The sequence below is a fragment of the Magnolia sinica genome, chromosome 12 (genome assembly GCF_029962835.1).
Source record: "Magnolia sinica isolate HGM2019 chromosome 12, MsV1, whole genome shotgun sequence".
Lineage (NCBI taxonomy): Eukaryota > Viridiplantae > Streptophyta > Magnoliopsida > Magnoliales > Magnoliaceae > Magnolia > Magnolia sinica.
In genome coordinates, this window is record NC_080584.1 from 5882472 (window position 1) to 5907662 (window position 25191).

Sequence of the window (25191 nt, forward strand, 5' to 3'; positions counted from 1 at the left end):
ATTTTATAGGGCCCACCATAACATTTATTTTCCATCCAATCTATTCATAAGGTCATAAAGGCCTGGATGAAGAGGAAAAAAAATTCATAATGATCCAAAACTTCTGTAACCCCTAAAAGGGTTTCAATGGTAGACGTTCAATTCCCCACTACCTTTTACAGTGTGGTCCACTTGATAGTTAGATCTGTCTTAATTTACATCTCAAGTTTAATATGAGCTTGCCAAATAGATGGACGGTTTGGATATAACACAGACCTCATGATGGGACCCACAAAAGGCGGTGGGGATTACAACAGCAAAAAAAAAAAAAAACGAAGAACCTATAACTACGGTTTATAACTGTAGCTATAGGCGTAGCTCCGCGATCAATCGCGGCTCCCGCGATTCCACCGCAAGTCGCTGTCCCAATTGGCGATCAATCGCGGATGTTCAAAATTGTCCAACGAGTTTGCCTCAAAAATCCTGCAATTTTTCCTATGGCTATGGATTATAACCGTAGACATAACTGTAGTCTGTTGCAGTCTATGCATTTTTTTGAAAAAAATTTTAAAATTTTTTTAATTTTTTTTTTACATGGAGAACTTTATTCTACTTACATTTTTCTCTAATACATATTTATCTAAATATGTATATATAAGCATATAATTTTTTTTCTCTTTTAATTCATTTCTTTATCTATTTATTCAACAAGCATATCTCCTAAACCAGAATGATTTACTTAACGTACCACATATGATTTTGGGGTAGGAGAAGCTAATTTAGCCAACAAACCTAGTTATTTTCCAAGATTCCATTAGGTCAATGGTCGAAAATTCATTTCATTCACTTCGTGGTCAATTTCAATCACTTTGCGATCAAACGACAAATTCAGCGGGGTAAACTAGAAATTGAGCGGGGCAAACATGAAATTCAATGGGGCAAACATTAAATTGAGTGGGGCAAACTAGAAATTCAGCGAGGCAAATTAAAAATTCAGCGGGGCAAACATGAAATTGAGCAGGGCAAACATGAAATTGAGCGAGGCTAACGAGAAAAACAGCGAGGTAAACATGAAATTGAGTGGGGCAAACATGAAATTGAGCGGGGTCAACGAGAAATTCAGCGGGGCAAACATGAAATTAACCAGGGCAAACATGAAATTGAGCGGGGCAAACTAGAAATTCAACAGGGTAAACATGAATTTCAGTGGGGCAAACATGAAATTAAGCAGGGCAAACATGAAATTCAGCAGGGCAAACATGAAATTCAGTGGGGCAAACTAGAAATTGAGCGGGGAAACATGAAATTGAGCAGGGCAAACTAGAAATTTAGTGGGGCAAGCATGAATTTCAGTGGGGCAAACATGAAATTAAGCGGGGCAAACATGTAATTCAGTGGGCAAGCATGAAATTGAGTGGGGCAAATGGTGAAAAATAAAATATATTTGATTTTTCCCTTCATTAATGTTTAAAAGACCTTATGAGCTAGTTAGATAACAAATAAGCATATTAGGCCTAGGAACACTAGTCTGTCTGGAGCTCAGAACTGGCAGGGCAGTACCTAATCCACCGTTAGGCTTTATTAACATGTCAGTGCCTCATATGATTGCGCGTTGTGCCGGAGAGGGAAGCTGATTGGCTGGTGTACAGCTGCTGTAGGTACGTGTCGTTGGAAGATGAACACTGACGCTCCTCAATCTCTAAGTTGTACAAACGGTTCAAAGGAGATCAAAGTTACATAGCCACACAGTGATGTATTTATTATATCTAGATTATTTTAGAACATTATTCAAAAACTGAATCATATCCAAAGATCATCTGGACGACACCATAAATAGTAGCAGCAATAATGATTTTCACCGTTAAACAATTTGTAGGGCCCACTGTAATATTTATTCTACATCCAATCTTTTCATAAGGTCATAAACACCTGAATGAAGAGTAAAAACAAATTTCATATTGATCCAAAACTTATGTGACCCCAAAAAGGGTTTCAATGATAGATGTTCAATCCTCTACTAGTTTTTGCAGTGTGGTCCACTTAATAGTTAGATCTGTCTTATTTTTCATCTCAAGCCTTAAGACAAGCTCCCAAAATGGATGTGCGATCTAGATATAACGCATACCTCGTGATAAGACCCACAGAACTCTCTCCTATAGCCACTCCCCTATATAAAATGCATTCGGTCCCTAACACAGACCTCATGTTTGCCCCACTCAATTTCATGTTTGCCCCGCTGAATTTCTAGTTTGCCCTACTCAATTTCTAGTTTGCCCTACTCAATTTCATGTTTGCCCTGCTCAATTTCTAGTTTGCTCCGCTGAATTTCGTGTTTGCCCTGCTGAATTTCATGTTTGCCTCGCTCAATTTCTCATTGGCCCCACTCAATTTCATGTTTGCCCCACTGAAATTCATGTTTGCCCCGCTGAATTTCTAGTTTGCCCCACTCAATTTCACGTTTGCCCTACTAAATTTCTTGTTGGCTCCGCTCAATTTCATGTTTGCCCCGCTCAATTTCTAGTTTACCCCGCTCAATTTCTAGTTTGCCTCTCTGATTTTCGACCATCGACCTAATGGAATCTTGAAAAATAACTAGGTTAGTTGGCAAAAGTAGCTTTTCCTACCCCAAAATCATATAAGGTTCGTCAAGTAACTAATTTTGCTTTAAAAGATATTCTTGTTAAATGAATAAAGAAAGAAATGAAAAAAAAAAAAAAAGAGAATTTTTTTTTTTTATATGCTCATATATACATATTTATAAATATGTATTAGAGAAAATTGTACGTAGAATAAAGTTCTCCATGTAAAAATAAAATAAAATTTGCATAGACAAGTTATGGCTACAGTTATAATCCGTAGCTATAGGTAAAATACCTTTGATACATATCGAATACTCTTCGATATGTATCGAAAATTGTAGAATTTTTTAGGCAAACTCGCTATACAATTCTAGACCTTTTTCGATAATATTGAAAGACCTTTGATATGTTGAAGTACATATCGAAATACCTTCAATATATATCGAAGGACATATCAAACAAGTAGGGGCTACGGTTATGGCTACGGTTATAATTAATCCGTAGCGATAGGGAAACCCAACTTTTCGAAATCACTTTTCTTTTGTGGGTCCCATCAAGAGGTCTGTGTTATATCCAAACCGTCCATCTATTTGGCGAGCTCATATTAAGGCTTGAGATGAAAAATAAGATAGATCTAACTATCAGACCACACTGTAAAAGGTAATAGGGAATTGAACGTCTACCATTGAAACCCTTTTAGGGGTTATAGAAGTTTTGGATCATTATGAAATTTGTTTTTCCTCTTCATCCAGGTCTCTATGACCCTATGAATGAACTTAGATGGGGAGGATTTCTCACAAACATCACAGTGGGCCCCAAAAAGTTTTATGGCCCCCAAAAAGTTTTTAATGGTCGACGCTCATTCAACACTGTTTCCTGTAATGTGGTACAATTGAGATTTGGATATACCTCATTTTTGGTCTCATACCATAAAATGATGTGGAAAATTATATGGACGGCGTGGATGAAAAGCATACATCATGGTGGGGCCTACAGACCACCGACCATCTGTCACTGGCTGGTGGCGGGGGAGTACCCAATCCGTTTTCGTGAAAGGAGGGGTATTTTCATCCTCAAATTCGCTGTCCGTACAAGCAGGTCTAAGTTCCCAGACAAAGTTTGTATTGCTTCATAAAACCTTCTGGATAAAAGGTGGGGTCCACAGTCCCAACTGTGTCGGTAGAATTTCTAAAATTTGGTTTCTTTATGGAGGAAGTCTCACACTCCAATGTGCTTAATAAGGAAGTGTACTAACTTTGTGTCCAACCAACCTATAACTTCCAACCTACAGTTTATGTCCAACAACTATAACTTCCAACCTTTCGTGTATATACTACATCTAAACCGTCAAACTGGTCTGCCTATTATGCAAATTAGATGTTGGAAAAATTCATAGCATCCACTCATTTAGTAAACGTATTTATGTTTTGCTATCCATCAATGTTTTATATGGTGTGACCCACTTAATTTTTAGATAGGACTAGCCATTCTACTAGCAAAACCTCATGGTGGGGCTAGGGCTAACCTCCTGGAAGATCCGGATGTCACATGTACTTAATACTTTTGAGGTTATGATACAGGTGGTCTTTAGCTTGTGGTATGATTCATTGGACTTAAGAACTCCTGTTTTGTGAAGATATCACCTTAAACATTTAAATAAATAAATAAATAAATTAGGGGGAAAGAAACGCACACCATCTTTTATATTTTAAGGGCCCAGTGTATGTAAGATCCACTCAAACACCAGTGTGCTTCTACATTAGGCCCGTCGACAAAATAACAAGCTAACTTGTCATTTAGGTAATCCGCATCAAAGGAAACAGTTGGGAGAGAGACATCCCCTTGACTTTTATAGGGCTCACCTGATGTCCATACTTTGGTTGTACCTACCAGCCAGTGTATGGGCAAGGCTAGATAAAGTCCTCATAAATGCGAACTAGTTGAATGTTCTCTCCCTCTAATGTCACACACCTTCCCCGTTGTAGCTCGGACCATGCCCCTCTTCTTTTGACATTTACTCCTTAACCAGCTATCGGGCTGAAGCGTTTCAAGTTTCAGCGGATGTAGACCAAGCATGAATCATTTCTTCAAGAGGTTAGCATAGCTTGGAGCAAAGCCGAATCCTCCCACCTGATCTTTAATGTGCTCTCTAAGCTCAAAAGTGTTAAGCAGATCCTTAAATCTTGGAATAAGGATATTTTCGGCAACATTTTTGAGCAAGTCAGTAAGGCAGAGTAGGTTTTGGGCCAGGACAACAATATCTTCAGAACAGGTTCATCTGTGCGTCAGATAACCTCAACCGGCTGGAAATTATGCAAGAAATTTTTTGGAAACAGAAGTCCAGAATGAATTGGTTAGAGGAAGGCGACAGGAATACCAAGTTTTTCCATGCTTCAGCTATAGAAAGACAAAGGAGAGCAATCATAACCAGCATTGAGTTGGATTTAGGGTAGATTGTGCAGGACCCAGAAGAGATCAAAAGGGCAGCAGTGGCCCACTTCAAAAAGCAATTCTCAGCAGAGTCATGTACGGTTGGGCAGGACATTCTCTCTGTGGTGCTTCCTTCGCTGGTCACGCAGGAGGATAATATCATGTTGCTGGCTCCCCCATCCCTATTAGAAGTCCAACTTGCCGTCCAATCTATGCCCATTGACGGAGCCCCCGGGCCAGATGGTTTCTCATGTGCATTTTTTCTAGTTGCTCGAACATTGTGGGTATAAACCTCCATGAGGAAATTTCCTTTTTCTTCAGTTACAACATCATTGATCGCTCTGATTCCCAAATTAACAACTCCTAAGGAAATTTTAGATTATTGCCCGATCAATCTCTGTAATTGTTTCTATAAGATATTCTCGAAAATCATTGCTTCCAGGCTGAGTTAGCTCCTTCCCTCCCTTATCTCACCAAAACAAGGGGCCTTCACTCAAGGTAGATCAATTTTGGAAAACATAGACCTCGCTCACAAGTTGTTTAGAGAGATCAATAGAAAGACTCGAGGCGGCAACATTGTGCTTAAGTTGGATATGGAAAAGGCATATGATAGGGTGGATTGGAACTTCCTAAAGTAGGTTTTGAATCGGTTTGGGTTCAGTCACCTTTGGATTAATATGGTTGAAAATTGTTGGGTGAACAATTGATTTTCTGTCCTTGTTAATGGGCAATCAGCTGGATTCTTCAAATCGTCTAGAGGGCTGCGTCAGGGAGACCCGTTATCTCATAGTCTGTTTATCCTTTACACTGAAGTGCTAAGAAGAGGTCTTAAACACTTGGTGTCTTAAGGTCTTTGTCATCATTTCAACCTTAGGAGAGGGTGTCCTAAGTTCTCTTACCTTTTTTATGCAGATGATACTCTCCACTTTCTCAACAGGGGAAAAGCATCGCTCTAAGCCAATAAGGGCCTGATGGACTCATACCAAGCTACTTCGAGCCAATGCATAAATCTCAGAAAGAGTGCTCTTTTCTGTTCTGATAAGATCCCCGTCTCCAGAGTTAGGGTTATAGAGACAATACTTGGGATTTCAAAGTCCTCCGTATCTCTCTCTTATCTCGGGGTCCCGGTGGCCGTAGGGAGGCTGAAACCTAACGCCTTCCAATCTTTAATTGACAAAGTTGATCATCGCATTAGAGGTTAGCAGGAGAGGTGCCTGTCTCAGGCAAGCAGAGCGGTCCTGGTTAATCACATTCTAGGTAGCATCCTAGTACATGCGATGGCAGCGACCCACCTTCCTGCATTGGTTCTATCGTCTTTGGAGTGTCTTCTCACAAACTTTTTTTGGGGTTGGGCAAATGGTAAGAGGAAACTCCACTAAAAAAGCTAGAATTCGATCGCTCAACCAAAATCAGAAGGCGAGCTCGGTATCAGAAAGTTTGTAGAAGTCATGAAGGCCTTCAGGGTAAAGATGGCCTGAGCACTTATATACCGGGCCAAAGCTAGCCTTTAGAGCTCTTTTCTGACGGCGAAATATGAGAAGGATCTATCTCAATCTGGCTTGGGGCATCCGGTCATCTTTGCCTCGCCCCTATGAAAGAAAATTCCTCACCTTCTGCCACAGCTAGAGTCCCATGTGCAGTGGAAGCTGGGAGCAGGAGACAGCAATCTGTGGAATGTCAACTGGACAGGTTTGGGCCCCCTATTGTAGCTAGCTTCTAGCCTAATTCCTACGGTTTTACGATCTCTAAAGGCGTGTCACTGCCTAGATCAGAACGGTCCAAGTCCTCCATCAGCAGTTTTTGATTTCCTCCCCCAGGAAGTGGTAGATTTCAATTTTCAGGGCGTTTTCTATTTATCAGAGGGCCCAGACAGCCCATTTTGGCCATTCACCCCCTCGGGCTACTTCTTTGTTAAATCTGCCTGGGCCATTAGCAGAATGTCTTTGCCCCATAAAGGATGGGTGAGGTGGGTGTGGCATGCGAAGCTTCCCCCAAGAATCTCCCTGTTTATTTGGAAAATTCTTCATAAAACAGTTCCTGTGGATGAAGCAGCTTAAGCTTGGGGCATCCAACTTGTATCTAAATGTGTATGCTGCGTTGCTCGCCCAAATCAAGGTCCCTCACGCGAGTCTATTCTTCATCTTTTTTCTAGAAAGTGATCTGGCTGTTTCCTCCTAGACCATTTCGAGGTGGAATTCGACATCACCATCATGACAGCAACTTCAGTTGAAGCTAGGCTCATGCAATGGTGGAGCTCTCCCACTGACGACAAGAGCTTCCCTCTCATCCAGAAACTGGTCCCATGTTTGCTAATATGGGAACTCTAGAAAACAAGAAACTTAGCAGTTTATGAGGGTAAGTCCCCTAATCCAGATGCTCTTATTGCTTGCATATCCTGGTGGATGTCCACAATCAGTGACACCAATAGCGAGATCCACTCAGGACATGATGGTTATGAGGTGGGCTCAAATTTGTATGCTGAGCTTTGAACGGTTCATAACGGTCTATCTCATTGCTTCTCCATGAGATATTTCAATTTGGTGGTAGAATCTGACTCTCAACTAGTGGTGAAGGTCATGAATGAGTGCACCCTCCTCGGGTGTTCCAGCAGACAGGTCGTATTCTGGCATATCTTTAGAGAAGGCAACGCTCTAGCTGACTTTTTAGCGCGCCTGGGGAGCGAAGGCTAATCCCCTTTTTTCTTCTTCAGGTTGATTGGATGGAATATTGATTCCTGTGAGAGCTGTGAGAAATCCATGGATTAGGGTTTCTGGTGGAGATTGCTGCGAATGAGGGGTCAGCCCTCCGTTCGGGCCTCTTCCTTGAGGAGGTCCAGAACCCGCCTAGGATCTCGTAAGAGAGCCCTTCCAGATCCAAAATGCCTATTTATTGGAAATCTTCCCTTCTGCTGTTCTATGGAAAATCTCTGTAACATCTTCCAACGGTACGGTAGAATCTCTGAGGTTCATCTCCCTCTATTCCTGGTACGAGTAAACATAAAGGTTATAGGTTTGTTGCTTTCTCTTATGAGGATGATGCTAGGGCTGTGAGAGGCGTGCTGGATGGGAGACGAATTGACTGGCGAATCATCTCTGTCAAAGGGGCTAACCCCAGACCCCATTTCAGGAAAGGTGCCACTACAGTGCCTCCCCCAAAAGATTCGGGCCGAGCTAAAGGGTCAGTCAACACAATGCCTATAGATGCTCCAGAGATGCAGCCGAACTGTAGGTGGGAAAGGCCGACCATTTAACCTCATTCCGCTCCAAAGATCCCTAGTGTGCCTAAGTCATGGCGGATCCGAAGGAGGTCGCTCGCAGACTCGCAGATCTGAAACTGAGCCTCGTAGGATTCACAGGGGGTAAGAACATTCCCATTCTCTACATCATAGATGGGTTTAGAGATTCTAGATTTCAACATCAGCAATCGATGTGGCTAGACTCTCCCCATCTTCTTTCCTTTTAACCTTCAAATTGAGATGCGAACTCTTAGATTTCTGGGGAGATAATTCTTTCTAGCGGTTGTTGGGTCTGGAGAAACTGTCGTTGTGGTCCCCTGAAGCTCACATGGCTATGGATGAAGCTTGGATTCGTCTATTTGGAATCCCTTCCTACACATGGTTCGAATCAGTCATTTGAGACTTGGGCAGCTATTTTGGTGAGGTTTCTCAGATAGATATCATGTCTAGATTCGGGATTTTCCAGATGTTCAGTCAAGTTAAGGTGATTATCAAACAGGGGATATATTTGCCCTCTCTGATTTAGCTACTCGTGGCAGATAATTCGTATACTGTTTGGGCTCATCCAGAAGTGTATCCATCGGACTTGAAGCATGCATTGACTGCCCGTGATGGGGTCTCTCCTCCCCCATCTGACATATGCCATAGAGGAACTAGTGCTAATCGAGATCCAGGGCTCAGTTCTTCAATAAAGATGGTGATCTATGATAATAGCCGTCCAGCCCAGAGACGTCACCCTCTAGCTGTTTGTCAAAATTCCAACAAGAATGATGCTGAATTCCCTATCCGCCCCTCTATGTCACAGCCCTCATCCAGTAGTTGTCTAGTCAAAGGGACACATGTCAGCAACCAATTCCATATGCAGATGTGTTCTCAGGTGTCGCAGTCCATTCCTGAAGCTAACCCTTTGAAGCCTTTGCAACAACTTCGTTCTCCAATGTAGCTCACTTCAGCCCCTGCTCAACAGAGCCATCATTGTCAGCACCTCCCAGTCGAACCGTCCTCCCTGCCTAAGTCCCCTCATATCCAAGGTGATGGTCTCCCCATTTAAGTGCACCATTCTCTTCCATATCTTCATGATGATGCAATTATATGTTCTATCACTCATGGCAATGATTCCCAAGAGCTGGCAGAGAACTTGCGGCCGCTGCCCCCTCTACTCCTCGAAGTGGAGAATGGCATCCCCAATCTCACCCATTCGATAGGGCAACCTCCCAGTCCTTGCCCCGCTAGCTACAAAGATCAGGACCCACCTTTGCATCCCTCTCCAGACCCCACCCCACACCCTATTCAAAATGGGAACAAGGCCATTCTTCCCATGAAGGGATTAACTGATGGTTGTATATTAGTATACAAGTAACTGGATCTCTCAATTGACCTCTTGCCTTACAAGATTTCTCATGACATTGGTGACCCCAAGTATAACCTCCTCATTCATTCAAAAGGTAGAGATAGACAATGGAATCAAATGAGCCACATGGCGAACTACTCAGGCAATGTTTCCAATGGATAGTTTCCTTATTTGGAATGCCCGAGGGGTAGCCAATGCGGCCACGATTCAATCTACGAAAAGGTTCATCTGTGCCCATAAGCTTACCATTGTCATTATTTTAGAACCCATGGCTAGAGATAGCTGCAGGGTGGGCATTGACCTTAAGCTTAGTTTTCATTCTTCCCTCTCAAACATCAGTGAGAGGGGGGGGGGGAGATCTGGATCTTCCACCGTGATGATCTGCGAGTTTCAGTTATTAGTGCATCTAATCAATTAATTTCTATGGATATTTCTGTCCCGAATTAGGTCTTATACCCTAGGATTTCTATCGTCTATGCCAAATGTTCTCATTTCAACAGAAGGCCCCTTTGGGATTCCCTGGCCTCCCTGGCTGTGACCACTTCTGGTCCTTGGGTGGTGGGCGACGATTTCAATGCAGTTCTCTACTCTTCGAAAAGAATTGGCTACTGTAATCCTAACTCGGACAGTTCCCGGGAATTCAAAGATGTAGTTGACACGGCAGGGCTGCTAGACGCTGGGTTTGTCGGCAATTCTTTCACTTAGTGCAACAATCATGCTAGTAGCTCTCCGGCCTGGGCTAGGCTTGACAGAATTCTCTGCAACATCAATTGGATGCATGTTTTCCCCGAATTTTTGGTCAAGCATCTCCCAAGGGTTAATTCGGATCATGCCCCCTTGTTGCTTTCTTTCCCAAGTGCGGACCCCTCGGTCCCCAGACTGTTCCGTTTCTAAAGAATGTGGCTGCTCTGTGACACTTTCACCAACATTGTTGCCGAGGCGTGGGCTTCGGACCTCTCTCCATTGCCAATGGTCAACCTTTTGCTGAAATTGAAGAAGGTTAAAATGCAACTTAAAATTTGGAATGGAAATGTTTATAGTAATGTCTTTCAGAATGTCGCTAAAGCGGAACATGAGCTTGCTCTTCTGGAATCTTTCGCTTAAAGGGATGCTTCGGTGTCAGCAGCAGATATTGCTAGGGCCAAGCTCAAGCTATCCAACATAGAGCTAGCAGAAGAAATTTTCTGGAAGCAGAAATCAAGGATATCCTGGCTCAAGGAAGGTTATAGAAACACAAAACTTTTACATCTTTCCGCGACCGAGAAGAAGTGCAAATTGGGGATTTATGAAATTCAGTTGGAAGATGGTAGTCATATCTATGACTAGCCCTTCATTCGGCGGGAGGCCGTAAAAATTCTTGAGTCTCTGCGTACCGCTGATGTGGCCCCCCTCTCTACTCCCTCGACTGATGATTTATTCTCCCACATCCTATCCCTGATCTCTGTGAAAGACAATGAGATACTTCTTTGCAGCCCCTCCATTGAAGAGTTTAGAGACACGGTCCTTAAGATGCCCAAAGATGGGGCTCCCAACCCAGACGGTCTGTCTGCGGCCTTCTTCGCTTGGTGTTAGTCCATTATTGGGGGAGACGTTCATGTGGCAGCTGCTGATTTTTTCAGTGGGGGCACCCTGCCTAGGACTTTCACTTCTACCCTGATCTGTTTAGTTCCAAAAAAATCAGGGGCCAAATCCTTCTCTGACTACAGACCTATCAGCATGTGTAACGTCGTTTATAAAATCTTTGTGAACATAATAGTTGGTAGACTGGTGGTCCTACTTCCTAAGATGATTTCGTTAGAGCAAGGGGCCTTTGTTAGAGGCCGCTTTATCGCCGAAAGCATTGCCCTTTGCCAAGAGGTGTTTAGAGTTGTTGACAGAAGAGATCGTGGGGGCAACATTGTTGTGAAACTCGACATGGAAAAAGCCTATGACCGGGTAGATTGGAATTTTTTTGAAGCAGGTTCTCCTCAGGTTCGGTTTTGCCTCGAATTGGGTCCAGCTTATTGAAGCCTGCTGGTGTAACAATTGGTTCTCGGTTCTAGTAAATGGGACCAGTTACAGCTTCTTCAAATCGTCTCGCGGTCTTCACCAAGGAGATCCCCTCTCCCCCAGTCTCTTCATCATTTCTGCGGAAGTCCTCAGTAGGGGTCTCTCTTATCACTCTGCCAGTGGTCTTTGTACCCCGTTCAAAGTTAAAAGAGGCTGTAAGAAAATAAATCATTTGCTCTATGCAGATGTTATAATTCTTTTCCTCAATAGGGTTAAAAATTCACTTCTCCAGGTCAAGGCTTTTTTCTCCCTCTACCAATCCATCTCTGGCCAAAAGATCAACCTTAACAAGAGTGCCTTTTTCTGTTTAGCTAAACTTGCGCCTTCCAGAATAAGAAATATCTCTCAAATCCTGGGGATTGGAAGATCGTCTGACAACCTCTCCTACCTGGGTGTCCCGATGCTCAATAGTAGGATTAGATGCAACGCTTTCTCCCCTCTTTTCGAGAAGCTAGCCACGAGAATAGGTGGTTGGAAAGCCGGATCCTCTCTCAAGCCGGTCGGCTAGCATTGATTACTTATGTGCTAAGTGGGATTCCTATCCACACTCTAGCTGCTACGTCGGTCCCAAAGAGAGTCTTGAATGATATTGAGAAGATGTTCACTAATTTCTTCTAGGGTTGTAAAGACGGAAAATGCATGCTTCATTGGAAGAAGTGGGCCTTTCTCGCCAGGCCGAAGTCTAAGGGTGGTCTCGGCATCAAAAGGCTGAAAGAGGTCATGCGTGGCTCCATATGAAGCTGGCCTGGGGCATTAAAATCAACTGGCAAGGGAGCCTTTGGGGTAGTTTCATGCATTCAAAATACTGGCAGGTCTCGCCAATAGTTCTCTCTCCCAGCGAGACAGGTCAGTCCTCCCCCTTCTGGAAAGCTCTGCTTCACCTTTTCCCTATTCTAGATGAGCATGCACAACTGCTCATTGGCCGTGGATCCAGCACTATGTGGTGCAATAACTGGTCCAGTTTAGGCGATGTCGTCTTCCTCCTTGGACATTCCTAAGTCATTGGCTGACAGATGTATTGCAGATTTCTTTGACTCCAATGGGTTGAAACAAGTCACCCCTGTCCCTCTCCCTGACTAGTTATGTGAGATTATAGTCCAAGGTGGTTTCTGCACTTCTGACGGCGATGATAAACTCATTTGGCCTCCTGACCCGGTGGAGAAGTTTTCTATTTCTTCCACTTGGAACGTCATCCGAGAGTGTGGAGAAGTGCTCCCTTGGCTGAATTTTGTCTGGAACTTGTTGATTCCCCCAAAGATTTCCCTCCTGGCATGGAAGATTCTAAATCGGTCCCTCCCCATCAATGTTCTCATCCAGCAGAAGGGGGTCCACTTGGCTTTCAAATGTTCCTGTTGTCCAGAAGAGCATACCTCTGGCCCTTGTGCAAAATCCCCATGCCACCTCTTTTTGGAAGGTGCGCTTGCCTTGTGCATTTGGCGTCAAGCTGCAACTATGTTCGGTTTGTAGGTTTTCAGCCACTCCTCCATCCAGGATCACCTTCATTGGTGGTGGATTAGGCCCCTGCCTCGTTCCATCAACCGTAATTATTTTTGCCTAGCCCTGATTTTCATCTTGTGGGAGTTTTGGAAAGCAAGAAATGAGGCGAGATTCGACAATAAGTGGATTGCTGCGTTTGTGCTGTTCTCTAAGGTGAAATGGTGGCTTTTCACCCTCTTCTCATCCTTCTCTTCTGCTATGCCTTCTCTGCCTAAGCCCAGGTCTGCGGTAACTAATCCTCTTCATTTCCCCAGGACTGCTCGTATTGTTTCGGTTGTCAAATGAATGAGACCTAGAGAGGGGTTTCTTAAGTTAAACGTTAATGGTTCAGCCTTGTCTAATCCTGGCCCTGCAGATGGTGGTGGTATTGTTTGGGACCACCTTGGCAATGTGGTTCTCGCCTTCGCCAACAAATACGGCAACGCCTCTAACAATTTGGCTGAATTGAGAGTTGTCCATGATGGCATTCTTCTTTACTTGAGCAGGGGCTTTCAAAATATTATTGTTCAGCCGGACTCCTCCTGGGTAGTGCGTTGCCTCCAAATGAATTGTACCCCCTCCTGGAAGTGGGTATATTAGCTTTCCAAAATTGGTTCCCTCTTGGGTAGAGGTTCTTTTCGTCTAGCGCACGTTCTCCAGGAAGCAAATGGTCATGCTTACAGTTTGGCAAAGCTCAGCAGCAAGACGCAGACCAACAATATCTTTTCTACCATTTCCTCCTTGCCGCTATCACTAGAGGCCTATCTCTTCTTGAAAAGGCGGGCCTTGGATGCATCAGAGAACATGCTCCTAAGCCTCATCACTAGTCCCTCCTTCCCTTTTGATTTCGGGTCTCTGTTGGTTTTTTCTTATTTTGCTGGGTCGTTGGGCATTTTTATATAACATATGATAGGTGGGGTAGGTCCTTTTCCTTGTTTCCCGCCCGAGATTCCTAGGCTGTAATTTCGCCATGTTCCAGTCAATATCATCTCAGTTTTATTTATTTATTTTTAAATCCCCTTTCTTCTGTCTTCGTTACGCTGATCTCCCCTCCCACCTCAGAGGGCTTCTATTTTTAGAAAAGGTGGGGTTGGGGGTGATTAGGGAGCCATAGAGAGTCGTTTAGATATCTTCCTCGTCTCTCAGATTTCCGCTGTTCTGGTTTCTGTGGTTTATCCTTTTCTTGAGCTAGTTATAATAGACATTTCCCAAGTCCTTTTTCTCATGGGGAAGTTTGAATATAAATTTTGGTTCCATCACCTTAAATAGAAATGGTAGTTTTTGTTATTAAAATAAAATTAAATTAAAAAAAAAAACTATTATCTTTCGTACAAAAGTTTATGAAATGGAATTTGAGGTGAGCCTGATTTTTTTACCCTGGGATGAAGTATGGTTATGCATTGAATTGTCAGAGTAAATTTCAGACACAGTGTACTTAAAAATCAAGGGTGCACCAGCGTCACCCACCCCTTTTAGAAAACATATGTCAGTGCCATGTGATATGGGAAAAGCTTTGTCACAACATAATGTATATCTTTTGTCCACACTGTTCATCTGCTTTGCCAACTCATTTTAGAGCATGAGCTCAGAAATGGGGGGGATCCAAATCTTTGGTGGGGCCATAGTAAGGGTTATAGTTTGGAGAGTAGACTTAGGCATCTTTCAAATTAAGGTAGGCATTTCCCTTCCTAAATTTTTTCAATTACGAGGCCCACTTAAGTTTTAGATCTACCTCATTTTTTATGTCATAACATCATTTAGTAAATGGATGGATGGGTTGGATTTCTCACAAACATTAATTATGGTGGCCCTCACCATGAGTAATGGGATTCTCTTATTCCTTAAACATTACCTGGGATTTTGACCTTTCAAAATTAGCAAGCCATAATAAAGGAAACATGTTATTTTTCAAGTCATTAAATGAGTCCTCTCTCTTCCATTTATTTGCAAGTTAAATGCTATAAGTTCAAACCTAAATGAATGGCATGGGATGGACCTAAGGTATATAGTTTGAGCTCTACGGGCCCATCGTGATGTGTGATAGACACCCATCTCATTAATCAAATCTTCCATGGTGAGCCTTGGGATTAAAAATCAAGCCAATCCATAACTTAGGAAGACCACACCACAGACAACAGTTGAGAGTAGATACTCGCCCGTTAAAACCTCCCTTATTGTTTATATGGTCAAGAGAGATGTGGCTTAGACATCCAGCCCATCTATTGCCTGTATCCAACTTGGATGAGGGGTCACACCAAATTTTAAGTCATCCCAAAATTCAAATGGGCCCCGTGCTTTTAAATGTTTTAAGCACATGTACACACACACACACACACACATACATATACATATATATAGCCCATTAGGCCACATGCTCAGTGGCTAGATTATCAGAATTGTCTTTATTATTGAATTCATGCTATACCGGCCACTTTAAGAAAAATAAAATTTTGAACAATATAAAGGAGAAGTTTTAGTGACACTCGTTGAACTTTAAAAATCAAAGGTTAGGATCATCACTAAAGTGTGATTATAGATTTAATAGATTTTTGACATAGGAAAGGACATGATGAGGTCGATCACTGTCTTCCTTGATCGATAAATACCTTGAATCCATAAGGTGCTCTTGAATCCATAAGAGAGAATCTCGAATCCATGAGAAGAAATAGAATTTTTAAGGACGTTTTTAATTGGTAGCTGATAATAAAAATGAGTTTAACATCTTTAAATAACCCTAAACAAATCCTTAAAATGTAATCAGAGAGATCTAATCAAACTAGAAAACAAATTTAAAAAATCGCGTAATTTTTCTGCATCTGTCGGCCAGTCGAGTCAATAGGTCAAAACAACCAAAAAGTGTCCAGAGATTTAAACCGAAAATTCTATAATTTTTAACTTGTCGACTTATCGAACTATATTTCGACCTATCAACAAGATCCATCGACCTATTTAAATTGATAGAAATCAGCCAACAAGCAATTTGAAATTTCTTATGGAAATTTGACTTGATGACCATACTGTCGATCGGTCAAACTATGCTAAATTTTGTCAATTTCTCATTGGGCTTCTTCTAGTCCTTGTGTGTTAAGAACGTGCTTGATCCTCATCCTACATCAATTATTTATGGTAGTATATAGAATATGCTAATTCAAATATATAGGGCTCCAATGGTGGCAATAAACGGTAGATCCTCAGTGATGTTAAGGGCCAAACAAACTCCTGCAATGGCATTGGGGCTGCTTTTTTTGCATGTGCTACCTAGATAAGCTTATTGTACAACACTTGCGTGTTGGGCCACCTTTAGGTGCGTGTATGTCATCCAACCCATCTAACAAGTTCGCCCCATGATGAAACTAGGACGCCACAAAAATAAGGCATATCCAGCTATAATGAGGGCCACCAATGTATTTGGAGGTGTTGGGTGGTTGTCCTAGTTTTCTCTATTGTGTGGCCTACCTAATGATTGGATCAGACTAAGTTTTGGGTCATCTGATCATCATAGTAAGGCTCACTTAATGCATAGATTGGGTGGAACACACATAACATGGTTAATCGCACATGTGCAATAATGCATGAGCATGTAAATTAGCAGGTGATTGGGATCCCTAGACTGGGTGCATTAATATTCAAAATACTCTAAGCTCTCTGATGGATAATGTGAACGCTACTGCTGTAGGTGGTCACCTTTGCTTCTGCTTATCAATTGCGCATATGGGGTTGGAATTGACTTAGATGTAGAAAATATATTTGATTTTTTGAATTGCCACTAGCTAAATGAAGCTTAGAATATATGACTAGCTAGAAGGTATAAAATCACTTAAGGGTCAGGGAACAACAACATTTTCTTACTCGAGTAACTCCAACGATTGATTTACGAACATAGATTCTAAATAAGGGTCTCGAGATGACAGAAGATTAAGGGGTTAGACACCCTCTTTTACCCGCACAATGTGTGGTCTCTACTCTACGGGATTTTATAACTTTTAAGGGATTTAGCAAAATTTTTGCATTACATATCTAGTCATGCTTTGTATAACCCATGAGGGGCCGATTAGGCAAAAATAAAATATCTTGGCCTTGCTTCGTAGAGTCAGATGACTCCAGATAAGCTAATGTAATAAAGAAAAAGAGATACATAATGAAGACAAATAAAAATGTGAGTTAATTATGCAAATTTATTATGAATGTATGGAGTGGAATGCGATTCGAGTATGGTTTGAAATATGGGAAAGAAAATAGAATATCAAACACCTTTCTTGTTTAAAATGGATAGTTAGATGTCATGAATTTCAACCATAATCTTTGACTTTATTGGCTTCTTTAGTGCATTCTTTTTCCCAAAGGATGGCTTCTGGAGTTGGCGAGGCCTTACTGTTAGTCAAGAATCTCAAAAGTCTTTAGAGGAGATGACCCACCCCAACATCTCTCTCTCTCTCTCTCTCTCTCTCTCTCTCTCTCTCTCTCTCATACAATTGGGCTCTCTCTAGAATAATAATTGTTGCACCGGATTTATAGGCAGAGACAGCTGGCTCACCATAAGCTGATAGTATAACACTTGCCCATATTTTAAGATTTTGACATATGCAAGGTCCATATATAAATCTTGGTTAGGTAAAAAGCATGTTAGGTGGTAGTTGGCTTACAATAGGCCGAGATCCACAACAAAATAAGTTTCTTAACACCTGTATGAGCAAAAAATGAAAATAATAATGATGACATCATCATTGGCGTGCCACAAGCCTACAAATTTATTTCACCGATCATGTCTATTGGTTTGCTTCCGAGAGATGCTAGGAGCCTTAATGTGTGAACCCATTTAGATTTCTAACGTTTTATAGATTAGATAGAGACAACTTTCATCAAAATAAGCCGTAAAGAGAGTTTCTTAAAGAGTTTGGTTGATCCGCTAGGATCTAATTTGGTGGGTTCTAGATCTGTCGATCAGGTTCATTGATTGTTTTTGTCCTCAGAAGACAAAACCTCTCATCCTGCCTATTTGCCTTTTGCTCGAGATCCTTGGGATTAGCATCCCCGGTCGAGGCTGCTGCGGGGGTAGGTTAAAGTCAACGTTGATGGATCAACGATGGGGAACCCAGGCCCTTCTGGAGGGGGTGGAGTGGGAAGAGATACTAATGGGGAGTTCCTGTTTCTTTCGCTTTTAGGTATGGGAGAGACTCTAATACAAGGGCGAAATTTAGGGTGATTCTGGATGGCATTAAGTAGTGTGCCCACCTTGGGTTCTCGAGAGTGGAGATATCTAGCGACTCAAGTACGGCAGTTGCGACCCTCGCAAAGGAGGCAAACAGGTCCCGGGCCTTGTGGTACTGGAGGAGAAGGATTAATACTCTTCGACGTACCTTAGAGGTTCATATCTCTCATACGCCTAAGGAAGCCAATGTGGTGGCGGATGGGCTAGCCAGGCTGGGGAGTGAGTCCCAATTGGGGATGATCTTTAGATCCAAGGAGTCCCTACTGCTAACATCAAGGGTATTTTGTTCTTGGACAGAGTAGGTTTGGGCTACCTAAGGAAGGGTTAGTCCTCTCAAGATGCAATTTTCTGATTTCTTTTAGTTGAGAGGATAGGCGGGCCACCCCTTTTTGTCGTTGGCCCGACCCAAATTAGCTCTAGCTCTGTATAGCCTTCGGATCCCGTTGATATGAAATTAAATCTTGTTTGAAAAAAAAAAGGTCCATTGATTGTTCGCATGACGTGTTAAGACTCTTATCCATTCGAGCGATTAGATTTTCAATGGTCCTAAAATTATTCAGGCATATTTTATTGAAGTTCAGTCGAAGTCTGAACAATAGTTTAGTCTCATTTTGAGTGTGGTGTTTACAGATATTGAGATTACTTTTTACCTTAAAGTCATCAATTTCTACCGTCTTCCCAGGCTACCAAAGGATGCCATGTATCTAATAGGCAATAAGAACGTGCCACATGGCAGTCTCACCCATTAACTTCTTACTTTTTATAAGAATATTGTCACCAACCCATGTATAGATACCCCTCACCCATTCATTTCAAGGAGGACATCTACAAGTCTTGTTTTCTACATGAGAAAAGCATTCCCCAATCTAAGCCATCCACTTCATCTCAATCATGTCTAGCCTATACATTCATTCAAGATATCATAACGATTCAAGTTGATCAGAATAGGTTCTCGATTTGATATCTGCCATCATCTTCTTTAAGGACCATAGCATAACTCTCATTTTTAGTCTCAAATCTCCCACATGTATGAGCAGAATCACGTATCATTCATTTACCTAGCTTATATATATATATATATATATATATTGCGTATGTCCTTTCTCCTACACTTCTCCACTTCTCTTTGCGTGAATCTAAGCATATGTTTTTTTTTTTTTTCTAGAAAGGTGGGAGAATACCACATATAACTTCGTTACATTATAAGAATTAGCTTTACAAACATTTGGGCAGGAGCAACAAAAAGAACCAGGCCTTGCCTGTCATATAAACTAAACACAAACAAAGCTAAAGCGTATACAACTAAAGACAATGAGTAATAAAAAAATTCTTAGGCGTATGCTTTATACCCTATGAGTTCTCGGATCCTAAAATATTAAAAACTTGTGTCATCTAATATTGTCTTTTATTTTAATAATCAACTCATCAACTATAGTTGACGCAAGCAAGCTCTGTCCACGATCATAATTAAGTTGAGTTTTATTAGTGTGTTCTTTCTTTTCCTTAACAACCATTGTGTTCTCAATAAGGGTGCACATGGTTCGGTTCGGTCCAGTTCTAGGGTGAAACCAGAACCGAACTATTCCTTACCGTTCCAGGATTTTCGGAACCGGAATCGGACCATTAGCACCCTAGAACCAAACTGGAACTGGACCGTGAAAATCAGTTCGGTTTCGGATCGGTTCCACGGTTCTGGGCTTTTATAATCCGGCCCAATTGTATGTTCTATTTTATAATTTAGCCCATGTCCATTCGTATTGTGATCCACTTGATGAATGGTTTAGATATTGTATATGGTGTGAAAAAAATACATTTATGAAAACAAGCAGAGGGTGCATTGTAAATCATAAATCATAAGTCAAATATATAACTAAAATATATTGTAAACTCATGGTTCCAAGTTCGGCTCCACGGTTCGGTTCCAAGTTTGGCTCCACGGATCAGATCCACAGTTTCGATTCACGGTTCGGTTCGGTTCTACATACCCCCAAATCAGAACGGAACTAAACTAAACGGTTCTTTATTTTTTGGAACCGGAACTGGAACTGGTGCACTCTAAAACTGGACCAAACTAGACTGTTTGGTCAATTCCGGTCCGGTTCCACAGTTCTATCGGTTTAATGTGCACCCCTAGTTCTCAATTACCATCAAAGTTAAGTCATTGCAGTCTCTTAGTTAGTGGTTTGAGTTAAGTAGTAAGTTTTTCAATTGGCTTCCGATCTTGTCTACAGCCAATTAGATAATAAGATCATCTAGAACTCCTAAATTAAAATAATAATAATAATAATAATAATAATAATAATAATAATAATAAACCTAAAATTTCACAAAGTAGAGATTATACTAAGTTGGGGCAAAGAAGGATGCCCCACCCCTTTTCTGTCACCAAAGTCCTTACTTGGAATCTCTAATTGCAAACCAACCACAGGAGTTATTTTAGTTGGGGAGTCTTTGATTCCTCAGCTAATAATAATTCTATGGTGTATAGCCAACTATAAATTTTGAGCTTCAGCAGCTAATGATGACTTCAAGTCAAACATATTACTTTGAGTCAATACCACAACCCCTCATCTAAACACAAACACAAAAAGAAAGAGAGAAAACCATTGGAGGTAGGTAATCCTGTCAGCTATGAGCATTTATACAGACTCAAGAATCACTTTCTTGGTCCTGCCCTCAACAAACCATGCTAAAGAGGTTTGATTTGATCCAAGATATAGTTGATGTTGACCTCTCATAGGCTATAAGTATTTTTCTCAAAAAATGACGATTGGATTAACTCTTTAAAGGTTAACGGTTTATGTTAGTTATAAAGTATGGATAATGGCCCTATTTCGGGCTAGATCATAACTCAATTATCCTATATCATATATATGTAGAAATACCAAGTCGCATGTCAAGTAAAACGCATTAGTCATTGATTATTTATTTAGACGAGTTCACTTGTACGAACCTAATGGTCCAATTATAATTGGTTTTTAATTATTAAGCTTATCATAAATGTATTGGATCAATCAAAAATCCATGATTGGGCCATCATTTGGTTAGTCTGAGCCATTATTCGTGTTAAAAACATGCCAATTAGGCTAGGGGACAAATTTCAGCTCAATCTAACTTGAAATGGATTAGATCTGTCCAAAATACACTATGAATGATTATGATCAGTATAGCCAGATCTGAACAAATTATTAATAATCTGACTAGTCCATACTGAAAATCCTATTATTTTTTGTTACTCAGATTAATTTAATCCTAATCTGACCATTGGATCATGTGACAAGGCCTGCTTAATGAGAGATTAATATTGTCCATACAATATATATCTTTGTGATCCAGAACCTGATTGGGGCGAGTGGCTACTTGTTTCAAAGCTCTCTACGAGGAAAATTAAACCACTGCATCATATCTTCCAAAGGAAACTAAGAGTGGGCCGCAAACTGATAACGTCATTCGTATTACTCGAGGAACGACACACAAATGCGCTGCAAGCCCTATACACCCATCCATCCATTCATAGGTCATGGGGCTTGAACCTCATCAAAATAAGGGTGGACTCCAAAATCTAGAGCGATCAGATCTCCCGATCTTTTCACGAATCAGTCGATTTTGATATATGGGCGTAAAAATAGTTTCAGGCCCAAAATAAGGTCTGAAACCGAGACCTATTTTAATGAGGGACGGACCTAAAATCATGCCCATTCTTAATAAGAATAAAGGCCCAAAAGCAGACCTAACAGGAGTAGATAAACATGATGTACGACTTAAACAATTGGTGATTATCAACCATACGGACATGATGTAACGTGAACTCTATCTAGGGGATAGCCCCAGATTTAGCGATTTAATCATGTTTATGTGGGCAGTTCCAATCTCAAGTTCACATTAGAAACCCGGCCATAAGAGTAATTGAATATGCAAAGACAATTCTTCCAAAGTGGTCCTACAAACCCCGCCACCCCCACTCTCTCCTAGGTTGCCGCAAGAGGATCCATCTATATTCAATTTCAGCCAACCCAAGTTTGGCCTAATCCATTTCACCAGCTCCAATGATGGCCTACTCCCTCCTCACAAACCGTAAAGACCGAAAACCTCAAAACCAATTTCTTGACTGGGCTCCATCCGCCGGCATAGGATCCCTACTGACTTAATCCATCTCACCATTTTACCAATCACTGTATCAACCGCGCTGTAATAAGTGGGTTCAAATTAGATGAGTAATAAGCAAAATATATAATTGATCGGATGATCTTGCACTATCATGTTTCTTGAATTCAGATCGTCGACTATTATCTCCATGGGGGTGGTGAAGGGAGGGCCCTGATTGGTAGAAAAAAAACCCACAACCCCTTGGGTTATTCTGCGCTTGGAAGAAGAAGTAGAAAAATGAATAAATATAGCGATAGTTTGATTCTGTCGCCTTAAATAGGAATATTGAAAATCCAACAGGTTTCTTCATCTTTACAAAAGAAAAAAAGAGGAATCCGCTACGGAATGATAGGCGAACGACGGGAATTGAACCCGTGCATGGTGGATTCACAATCCACTGCCTTGAGCCACTTGGCTACATCCGCCCCTCCCCTCTAATTTCCACAGAAATATTGACACAACAGAGCCAACTGTACGGGTGGAAATGGGCTTAAAATCTAGGCGTAGTGTCCGGACCTCGGCGAATGATGAAATGGCCCCGCTCGTTGGCCCAGTCCACTCACCAACTGGGCCGCAATTATACTACGTCTATTGTTAAGAGAGAGATGTGATCCATCCCCATTCAATATACTTGTGTAGTTTAAAGGCACTCTTGGATTTGGGGGAAGCGGATTGCCTGTGCCAACCACCAGTGGCCCAAACTCTGTGGTGCCCACAGTGATGTATGTGTTTTATGTACACCATCCATCCGTTTTGCAGACCCAAAGATCAAGTAAACCACACCACAGGAAACAGTGGGCCATGGTTCTATGATTTGATCATGGTCATGAATCTCTTGAGCGCAGCCTTTAATGTCAGTTTGGGTGTCTTTCTAGTGTATAAATTCTAACAGTGGCATGATGTGTTGGGGTTATGAATGTTTGAAGGCCTTAAAATAAAATTTAAAAAAAAAGAAAAAAAGCTGTAACTCTTAGAACTCCATTACAGACACAAAATCATATGTTACAACTTCAATATAAAACTATAAGATGTACCTTCTGATGCATCTATGAACAACATACTTTCATAATATCTTCAATATCTGGATCATCTGCAGCTTCTTTGTCCTTGTGCATGTATGAGATGTTACTTTTACCAGGACCAGCAACAAGAATTCCTCCTTGTTGCCAACCACCTCTACTCATGGTATCTCTTTCAAAGGAAAGACCCCAGTCTTGTCTGTATCCTTCCATATATGACTGAATTATCTTCAAACCTGCAGATGGAGTAAATGTGGTTGAAATCCCAGAAACAAAATCCAGTGCAGTAAATGATGAATGGCTGGGATCTGCATAAACTTCTCCTTGGAATTTCATTTGCTTAGAAAATTCCTTTGCTTGATCAACACTGCCAGGTCCAATTAGAACAAGTGCAACACCAGCTGCATCCATTTTGTCCTTTTTAGAGGCAAGAAAATCAGCTCGTTTACGGCAAAGAACACATCCGAAATGGCGTGCAAATGCAACTACAGCTTTCCTATCTTTCCACAAATCGGATATTGGAATAGCTTTTCCACTCAAGTCAAAAACTTCAACCCTTTCCAACGGATTTGTAGTATCGTTAGAGACCTTCATAGATGATTGTCCGGAAGAGCCTGAGTTTGAAGAGGCACTGATCCTGATCTTGCTTTTGCTTTGCCTGCAGAGGAATGTGGACCGTTTGTCAGTAAGCTTGAAACCAAGGGAGAAATGGGTAATGGGAATTGGGTTGTATTGCGTGTTGTTGGACAGAAAAGCCAACGGAAGCGAAGCACTCATCGCCGGGGAACTCGCCGCGTCTTCACTACCTCCCTCACCCTCTTGGTATCTACCAAGAAGGATAAGAGGGGGGGTTTTGCGGTCCACGTACCGACACGTAGAAAGAGCGGGAACGGATTAGGTGCGACCCGGGACTCCTTGACGATGCGGCCCGTACCGTGGAACCCATCTTGATGTATGTATTCTATGTCCATGCCGTCCATCCGTTTTTTCAGATCATTTTATGGCTTGACCCAAAAAATGAAGCAGACCAAATTCTCACGTGGACCATAACTTGGGAAACATTGGTGATTGACTATTTATGGACTACAATATTCTTAGATCAGGATGATATTTGTTTTTCCCATAATCCAGGTTTATGTGACCTTATCAACCGGTTGGATGGCAAATAAACATTACAGAAATTCCTAGGAATTTTTTAATGGTGGTGCATTCAATCACCACTACTTCGATAGCATGGTCCACCTGAGATTTGGATCTAGTTCAATTTTTGAATCAAGCTCTATAATAATCTGGAAAAACGGATGGACTGCGCTGATATAGAATATATACATTAAGGTGGGCCCCACGGCAAGGTCCGCACCAACTTGGGTAAGTTCGGGGCGCACTAGTCCGCTACCGGCAATAGCTGGGGACACGGATTGCATACAAGACGTACACGTCATGTATGCCTTGTCCACCGTGAATCCGTCTTTAAAACTCATTTTAGGAGATCAGCCCAAATGTGAAGAATATCCATAGCTCAATTGGACCACACTAAAAGAGACAGTGAGGATAATGACTTACACGGTTGAAAACTTCCTAAGGGTACAATGATGTTTATTTGTCATTCAATGATTTCATAAGGTTGTACAGATATGGATGAAAGTAAAACAAAAATACCAGCTTCCTAAGGAAATTTAATACCAGCTTGATCCCAAACTTCTAATTGTTGAGAAGTG

At 41.6% G+C, this 25191-nt stretch overlaps 2 protein-coding genes across 2 annotated transcripts in view; one reads left to right on the top strand and one right to left on the bottom strand.

Moving 5' to 3' along the window:
* The window catches only part of LOC131220837 (nuclear-pore anchor-like), a 102728-nt gene that overhangs the window by 55258 nt on the left and 22279 nt on the right, over positions 1-25191 (top strand). The gene's annotated exons all lie outside the window — the stretch shown is intronic.
* On the bottom strand, positions 23441-24352 carry LOC131220835 (thioredoxin-like protein AAED1, chloroplastic). Its single transcript, XM_058215684.1, has one exon. It carries the CDS (start codon positions 24248-24250, stop codon positions 23501-23503), a length of 750 nt encoding a protein of 249 aa, XP_058071667.1. The 5' UTR covers positions 24251-24352; the 3' UTR covers positions 23441-23500.

What these genes read in the sequence shown, in the direction of transcription:
- LOC131220835 (XM_058215684.1), bottom strand. Translation starts at nt 24,250, where the DNA reads ATGAGTGCTTCGCTTCCGTTGGCTTTTCTGTCCAACAACACGCAATAC.